The sequence below is a fragment of the Plasmodium relictum genome (assembly GCF_900005765.1).
Source record: "Plasmodium relictum strain SGS1 genome assembly, chromosome: 7".
Classification (NCBI taxonomy): domain Eukaryota; phylum Apicomplexa; class Aconoidasida; order Haemosporida; family Plasmodiidae; genus Plasmodium; species Plasmodium relictum.
In genome coordinates this window covers 669,851-679,852 of record NC_041685.1, presented here as the reverse complement: position 1 = coordinate 679,852, position 10,002 = coordinate 669,851, and the positions used below count along the sequence as shown (strand labels likewise).

At 19.1% G+C, this 10,002-nt stretch overlaps 1 protein-coding gene across 1 annotated transcript; it reads left to right on the top strand.

Annotated features, from left to right (window-relative positions):
* Positions 1-464: 464 nt before the first annotated feature.
* Positions 465-9,503, top strand: PRELSG_0717400 (regulator of chromosome condensation, putative; the record flags this gene model as incomplete). Its single annotated transcript, XM_028675870.1, has 1 exon — positions 465-9,503. One exon carries the CDS (start codon positions 465-467, stop codon positions 9,501-9,503), a length of 9,039 nt encoding a protein of 3,012 aa, XP_028532416.1.
* Positions 9,504-10,002: the final 499 nt, after the last annotated feature.

Below are 10,002 nucleotides of genomic sequence, written 5' to 3'. Positions count from 1 at the left end.
AGAACTAGACAAGTTTTTTTTTTTTATAAATATGTTATTAAATAGAAAAAAATAAAGGTTGTATTATATTATAATCTCTTTTTTGGTACATTTGCATTTTTTTTTTCTTTTTAATAACTATAAAATACGTGTTTGTATATATTTTCTTATATTATTTTTTTTTTAATTTAAATTATAGTATAAATTTTATGTAACATATTTAGATATATTTCAATTGAAATATATTATTATATTTTCTTTTTTTTGTATTTTTTTTTTTCTTTTCTTTTCTTTTTGGTAATTTTTTATTCATTATTGTTCTATTATCTTTTTTCAACATTTTATTTTATTTTTTTTTAGTATTATTTTTTATTTTGTTTTAATTTGAATTGATTTGTCAATTATTATATTTTTTTTTTTTTGTTGTTGATACGTAAATTTTAATTTATAGATATGAAAAAAGTATTTTAAAAAAAAGAAAAAAGATGATGTCTAATGAAAAATGTGGTAGTAAGATTCATGTATTTGTTATAAACAATGTTAATAGTATTGAAAAAGAGAAAAAAGACATAGATAAAGAAGAAAACAAAAAGGAAATAGAGAAAAATATTGAGGTAAATGATGATGAAAATAAAAGTGATGATACAATTAATTCTAATGAAAATAATTTAAATAGAAAAAAAGAGGAAATTATTACACATAAAATATATTATCCTCAAGTAAAAATAGTGAAAGTAAGTTGTGGAAAATCAATAATTGGCTTTTTATCTATTGTTGGTAAAATATATTGTTGGCATTTAAATAATTTTAATGATTTTGATAAAAATGTGCCTTATTTACTAGTAGATAACTTATTAAAAAATAAAACAATACATGATGTGAGCAGTGGATATCATCATATCGCTTTTATTTCAAAAGATGGAGAATTATTTACTTATGGAGATAATACGTATGGGCAATTAGGTAATAATATAATCAATAAAGATGATTATATAGAAGATGTTGATAAAGAAAAATGTAGCAATATAAATAACTATAAAATAAAGAATAAAAAAAAATATAAAGTATATAAAGTGGATGTACAAAATGATATTGTTAAATGTGTTTATTGTTCTGAAAAGTATACATTATATTTAACTATTGATGGTTTATTATATGGTTTTGGTTTAATAAATGAACATTTTATTAAAGGAAAAATGAATAAAAATAAAATAGGGAAAATTTTAACGAAGCCTCATCATATACATACAAACAATATAGCTTTTAAAAAAATTTCTATTGGTATAAATTTTATTCTAGCTATAAATTTTAATAATTTTATATATTCGTGGGGAGAAAATAATAATGGTGTTTTGGGGCATAGTAATTGTATTGATTCTTATGAACCTAAGAAAATTGAAAATTTGATTAATGTAATATTTATTAGTGCTGGTAAAGTAAGTTTATGTAAAACAATAGATGAAGAAATATATATTTGGGGAGGTAATTATGGTAATAAACCTAATTTAATTAAAAATAAATTTGATGATATGCATATAAATAATAATTTTATTATTGGATTATGTGGGAAAAAAAATATATGGGTAAAAAATATTGATAATTTTTCTCATGGTTATTATATTAATAATTTAAAAATAAACTTATTATGTTCATATGATAATTTAATTATAGGAGTAGAAAATTACGAAGAAGAAAATGATTTAAATGGAAAAACAAGTATTATACAACATAAAAGTAAACAAAATTGCAATAATTTAAATACTCCAGTGGGAATTACGGAAAATGGAGTAAATATAAGAAATAATCCAATAGATATTGTAAATAATTACATATCATTATCCAATGAAAATAATAATAGTAATAATATCAACAATAATATGAATAATAACAACATTAATAATAATAACAATAATAGTAATAATGGCAATGACAAAAACAACAATAATAATAATAATAACAATAATAGTAGTAATGACAACAACAACAACAGCAACAACAATAATAATAATAATAATAGTATTAATGATTTATCAGAAAATAATAAAAGAGCAATGAATGATAATTTGAATATGAATGATGGTAAACATCATGCCTATAAAGATAGTATTAATATAAATGATTTAAATTGTATAAAAAATAATATTGTTTTAAGTAATGCTAATATTAATGAATATAATGATGAGTGCAATAATACAAATGATAATAAAGGAGAAAAAATATTTAATGAAAATAATAAAGATATTTACAATATTGAAAATAATAAGAAACTTGAAAGTGAATATGATTCTGCATATAAAGGAGTATTTTGTGATACAGAAACGGATTTTTTTAATGAAAAAAAAGACTCCAAGTTACCTATAAATAATAGTGAATGGGAAAAAAAAAATATGAAAAATTTTTTATTGAATGATAATTTTAACAGAAATTCGAAAAGAATACCATTGAAAGAAGAATTAAATAGAAATGGAGAATTGAATATGCAATATCCTTCCATAATAAACAATAGTGATCTTAGTGAAGAAAAAAAAAAAATTTATATAAAAGAAATGGGAAAAGATATTACTAATATAAATTGTGTTAATAACATTCAAAGTAACAATAATAACAAAAATGATCTAAATAATTCTTCTTTAGAATGTATAGATAACAAAAAGTATAGTACGAATTATGATACAACATGTAAAGAAAGTATAGCTATGGAACGTAAAAGTAATCAAAACAATAAAATTTATGCAAATTGTTCTTATGAAATAAATGAAGATCAAAATAAAAAAGAAAATGAAAATAGTTATTTAAGAAATGTTGAGTCAAATATAAAAAATGATTATTATAATGAAATAGAAATAAATGATAAATATATGGAAAGCTTAGAAGATAATTTAAGAGATAATTATGAGAGAAAACATGAGATGGAAATGGAAGATGAATATTACGATGACGAATATGAAGATGATAATAATTTTTATGATGAAAATGATTTTAATAGTTTAAGTCATAGAAATATAATTATTATTAATAAAAAAGTAACTGAAAAAGATCAATTTAATTTAAAATCCTCTTTAAAGAAATGTTCCAGTAGTGAAGGAATAAAAAAATCTGTGTCTTTTTCAAATTATGTATATGATTTGGCAAAAAATAATTACGAATTAATAAATTTAAATTCAAACGATGAAGTTAGTTTATCAGAAGCAGAGAAAGAAAATAGAAAATTCTCTTATGATTATGATATAAATGAATTTTCTAATAATTGTCATTATAAGATTCATAACAGTAGTGATGAGGATAAGACAATTTTTAATATAAATAAAAATCAAAGTAATTTAAAGGAAAGAGTAGATGAGGGAAAAATATCATTAAATGATTTTCAAAATAATCCTATTAAGGATCCTATTTTTACTGATAAATTAAATGATGGTACTAGTTTTCAAGAAAGAACTAATGAATATATAAAAGAACATAAATTATGTAGTAAAAATATAAACATTGTTGAAAAGGATTTAATAGGCCATAAGCACGATTTATTAAATGATATATCAACAGATCCCGAGGAAAATTATCCTTCATATAAAGATAAATTGGAAGGAGAAAAAGAAAATAAAAGCACGGGGACTCATAGAAAAGTTGGCAATATTGATAATTTAGTAAGTAACAATTCAAATGAATTTCTTGATTTGTGTAACTTAAAAGATAATGATAAAGGAACTATAAATAAATTAAGTAATGAAAGATTAAAAAGTGAATGTGTTCATAATAATGATAAATCTAAATATAAAATGGCTGATCAAGAAAAAGAACACGATTTAGAGTATATAAAAGAAAATAATAATTCCTATTTAAATACAGAAGAAACACATATGGTTGATATAAATTTAGATAAAAATATAACGAAAATTGAAAAAAATGATAATATATATTCTGAAAGTTGCATAACTACTGATACAAAATCCTTATTAAAGGAATGTCAAAAAAGTAGCATATATAATTATAGGGATAGTAGTTCATATGAATGTCATAAAAATGATAATATAAATAAGAATTATACAAATAATAAGATAAGTGATACTAAGAAAAATGCAAATAATAGTTATAACGTTGATGTTTTATCTGGAGTAGAATGTCCTGATAATATTCCTTCTTATCCTATGAATAAAAAGGAGAATATACATTTTTTAAACAACAAAAAGTACTATAATTGCAAAACTGAAAATTCTCATTTAAATATAAATTCTAATAATAATATAAAAAAGGGGTTAGATGAATTTAATTTTTTTTGTAATAATAATAATTCTTTCGATAATGACTTTGCACATAACTCAATAAATTGTGTTAATATAGAAGAAAAGGAGAAAGAAAATTTAAAAAAAAATGAAAAGGAATGTGATGAAATAAATAACAAAAAAAGATCCAATGATGATACAATGAATATGAAACTTTGTAATAAAGAATTAAATAATGAAAAACAACATAATGATAGAAATAATGAAAAATATTATAATGAAGGAAATTTTGAAAATTATTTTAGTGAAGTACATAAAGAAAATGAGCATGGGAAAATGGGAATTTATGAAAATACATATTGTAAGGATACAAATGAAGAAATAAAGTATGTTGAAGAGAGAAAAAAAATAAAGAATAATGTAAAAAAAAAATCTAATAATATTTTAACAAGTAAAGTAAATGCAACAAAAATAAGTAAATTAAAGTCTAAGATAGTAAATACAGTAGATGCAAATGATAGTAATAGTTATGTATCTCATGAGAATAATAAAATGAAACTTGTTAAGAATAATAAAAAAGATGTGAATGAATATAGAGACAAAAATAAGAGCGATTACTTTGAATATATATTTCTAAGAAAATTAAAGAGAAATTTAAAAAAAAATAAAGAATGTAATTATTATGAAATGAGAAAAATAAAAAATGTTTTAGGTTTCATTAATAACGAAGTAATCAATATGAATAAGAAGTTAAAATTAAAATCAACTATAAATAAAAAAATGAAAAATAACATAAATAAAATGCAAAATTTTTGTAAAATCTTAAAAAAAAATGACAAGGATTCGAAACTAGATAAAGCAGCAATAATAGCAAAAGAAAAAAATAGGAAATATTTAAAAAAAGAAATTAGCAATTTAAGTTGTAAAAGTAGACAAATAAAGTATAATAGTGGAAAAATAAATAAATCCAAATTAACTTTTAATGAAAACAAAACTTTTATTACTACTGCTACTACAACTAATAACAATAACAGTAATATTTTACAACACCTAGAAGGAGAAATATATAATAAACAAGAGGATAATGAGAAGGAATTTAAAAATACCAATATAAATAGAAATGCATTAATTAGTAAAAAAAAGGAAACCTTAACATTAGATCATAACAAGGAAAAAAAGATTAAAGCATTACTTGCTATGGATAACAAATCAGATAATAATAATGGTATTATTAAACAAAATAATTTGAAGAGAAATTTAAGTGAAGGTAATATAACAAAATTAAGGGCTTCTAATATAGGAAAGAAAAGGAGTTTAAGTAATAAAGAACGAATTATGAATAACAAAAATATGGCAAATGATACAAAAAAATATATTTGCGTAAAAAATGATAAAAATAAATCAGAGAAAAAAAAAAATGATTATCAAAATAAACAAATGTTTATGTCATGTTTAAGTGTGAATACGTTAAATAAGAATTATGTAGATTGTAATAATAAAAATGAATGTAGTGAAAAAAAAATTGTATCGAATATAAAAAGAAATGTATCCGCATGTAATATATCAGATATTAGTAATAATAAAAATTATTTTTTGAACAATTATTCTAAATTAAAAAAAAGTGATTATTTTTCTGATTCTGATAAAATACCAAATACTTCTATTTATTCAAACAGTTATAAGTCAAATAATATTAGTAATTATGATTACAGAAATTTATATGATGCATATAGTAGTTGTAATGATATATTAGAAATGGAGAAGCAAAAATTTAGAATAAATCCTTTATCATTTCAAGAAGTTAAAAACTTAAAGAAAGACGAATTAACAATTTCATCTATTTCAAATATAGCTAGTAAAGAAGGAAAAAGTGCTTCTTCAACATATACTAGCAATAATAATATTAAAATATGTACACATGAAGATATTTCTAATGAAGAAAATGCAAATAAAAGTAATCAAAATTTTCACATGAATTATTCAGAAGATACATTTAATGTTTATGGGGGAAAGTTTAAAGCCTTTAATTCTGTTAAATTAAAAAATAAGGATAATAATGAATATAATAAAGTACAATATGATAATTATGATAAAGAATATAGTAGTGAATGCGATGATGAAAAATATGAAATGAATCATATATGTAATAGATTATTAAAAAAAAAAAGAAAAAAACTTTTAAATGAAAAAAAATTAAAACAGTTAAAGGATATTACTGAAAATAATACAACGGATCACTCCATGAAATTGGACAAAGAAAATAATTTAAAAAAAGATAATAATAATTTGTATGATAATAAATTTAAAACATATGAAGTACATAAAAATAATGAAAAATATCCAATAAATAGAAATTCTAGCATAAATAATAAGAAAAAATCTAGTGATATTAAAAAAGTAAGTAAAAAAGGAAATGAAGCATTATATATTTATGATGTAAATCGTAGTAAACAAAATATTTTTTTTAATAGGATGCCACAAAAAAAATATATATTATCTTCTAATAATAACAATAACAAGGAAAAAAATTTTGAAAATTCAATAATTCAAAGTAAGGAGTATAATAAAAATGAAAAATTTGGAAACAATGATAAGATGAAAAAAATAGAAAATAAGAAATGTAATGAAAACGAAAATAAAATTGTAGGAAAAGTTCTTTTAGATAAAAAGAAAAATAATAAAAGTATACTATTGAAAAAGTTACAAAATAAAATAAGTTGTATGAAGGATGATATAATAAATGAGAAAATTAAAGAAAAAAAAAACTTAAAGATACATGATAAAAATTCAGATTATTCAGATAACATTAATTATAATGAGACTAAAAATATAATGAATATTCCGAATAATGAAAGCGAAAATGCAAATGATGAAAGTTGTAAATATTATTTATTAAACGTAAAAGAAAAATTAAAGAATAATTTAAAAAAAAGAAGGCATAAAAAATATGTTAATAAAATTTATAAAACTATGAAATATATTTTTAATGAATATAATGCCATGAAAAAAGAAAAAGAGGATGCTAATAAAAGAAATGACTACTTAAAATTCTTATTAGAAAGTACAGTAGCAAAGACTAATGAAATGCTAAGAATAAATAAAAATTCTTTTCAGTTATATATAGATAAAATGCAGAAGGAAAATTTGATTTTAAAAAATGAATTAGATGAAGAATCTTATCAGCATCATTATGATTTGCAACAATTAGTTAATAAATTAACCAATATGGAAAAAATAAAAGATTATATTATTTGTCAGAATGAAGAATATAACAAAAAAATAGTAATATTAGCTGTAGAGTACGATAAATTAGAAAAAAAAAAAAATGAATTACATAAAATCGTTGATAAGTACAAATTAAATCTAGAAAAAGAAAAAAAAAAAAAAAAGTATATTTTAAGAAAAATAGAAGATTCTCTTAGAGTATGGGAAACAGATTACAATGAGTTAAAAGAAAAATATAATTCTATAAAAAATAATAATGATGAACTTATAAAAAATAATGAAGAATTAAAGCAAGAAACACTTAAATTAAAAGAAGAATTATACAATAAGGATGTTATCATCAACAAAAAAATTGAAAAAATTAATAATCTAAATATGAATTATGTTTCATTAAAAAATGATTATAAAAATAATGTAAGTGATAACATGTACACCAATAAGACATATGACGATCTTTTGTCTAAATATGAAATAATGGAGGAGTTCTTTAAAAAAAATACAGAAAAATTAGAGAAGGAACTATTGGAAAAAGAAAAACAAATTCAAACTTTCGAAAAAGAGAAAAAAGATATTCAAGATAAATATTTGGATATTTCAAAAAATGTAACTACATTAAAAAATAAATTAAAAAATTTGAAAAATTACAAATGTAATGGTAGTTCATTAGAAATATTTTTAGAAAGTTCAATTGATATTATTTTTAAAAACTTAGATAATGTAGAAGAGCTTAAGGTAAATGAAAATTTAAAAAATAAAATTATTAATAATATAAAAAGCTTCATGACTAATGAAAATTTTCTTAAAATGTATAATAGTCATAACAGTAATTTAAATATTAATAGTAATGTCAATAGTAATAACATAGATAATAGTACAACTAACTATATTAATAATGAAAGTGATATTGAATCAAATAATAATGTAAAAAACCTAAATGAAAAAAATTTAAATATTTTTAATATTCAGAATAAATTTATGAAAAATAAAAAAATTAAAAAAACAGTAGTAGAAGAAATGAAGCAAATTCTATATTTATTAGAAAAAAAGAAAAATTATAAATATGAAGAAAAAATAGATGAATTACAATCAGAAAAATATGTAGATGATACAGTAGAATTATTGAAAAATAATACAATTAATAATAAAAATACAATTACAAAAAAGGCACATGAAAGAACACCTAGTGAAAGTAATGGCATTATAGATGAAAAAAAAAAAAAGAAAAAAAAAAATAATATTAATCACAAAGAAAAAGTATTTAACTACGATAATGAACAAGTAACATATCTTAGAAATAAAATTAACGAGTTAACTGAGTTAAATAAAAAAAATAAAATAAAAATAATAGATGAAAAAATTCACAAAATAAAAGAAAATTTTGAAAATAACTGGCAAATAATAGGAATATGTGAAGATGAAGATACAGAGAAAAAAAAAGATGATGACAATAATAAAAGTGAAATAAATAAAGAATTAAACAAAATAAACAATAAACCCACTTTTCAAAATTCTAAAAAAAGATATATAAAAACAAAGATTAAAAACTTACAAAAGAATAATATAAATGAACTTTTAGAAAATTATTCAAAGAATAATACAATAGTAGGAAATACAATAAATGATTTATTGGATCGGAATACACAAGGTGAGAAATATAATGATTTTAAAAATAATATAATAAAAAGTACACACAAAGAAAATGAAGATAATAAAAATATATCAAAAAAAAATGCACAATTAAAGGAAATTATAAGCAATGATTTTTCTTCATTACAAAATGAAGTTTTAACAAACAAAAAAGAACATTTAGGAAGAATGGCAAAGATAAATGATATGGTTCAGGAAAAAAGTATCAATAATGATATGAAAATTCTTTTAAATGGTACAAAAAAAATAAATTCAAATAATTTAAAAGGTCAAGGTGTAAATAAAAATTCCAAAAAAAAAAAATCATTTAATGCTATTTTAGATAAGATTTTTGATACACCAATAGATCATTCATCTATTAATGAAAATATGTTAAATATTCAGAATTTAATTGAGAGTAATATTAAAAACATTTTCAACACTCAAGATTATTAAAATTATCCTATTAAAAAATTAATATATATTTATATTATATATAGAAAATAAAAATAAAATATAATACAAATATTTTTTAAAAACAATTTTTATCTTTTTTTTTTTTTTTTTTTTTCTTTTATGTGTATTCCATAATAAAAGTAAATTTTTAATAAATAAAAATTATTAATTTTGTTTTTCCTTTTTTTTTTTTACCTCTTGTTTCACAGTTTAAAATAAAAATAAAAGGTTTTGTTTTAATACTTTTTAAAAACTGCATTATGTATATTTTTATTGTAATAAACTTTTGTAATTTTTAAAAATATTACATATATATATATATATATATATATATATATATATATATATATATATATATATATATATATATATTTAAAATTTTTTTAACGGAATTTTTTTTTTTTTTTTCTTACACACAAGGTGAATCAAGATTCTTTTTAATTATATGTGTATAATATATTTTTTTTTAAATAATTAATATATTTATTTGAGCTTAAAA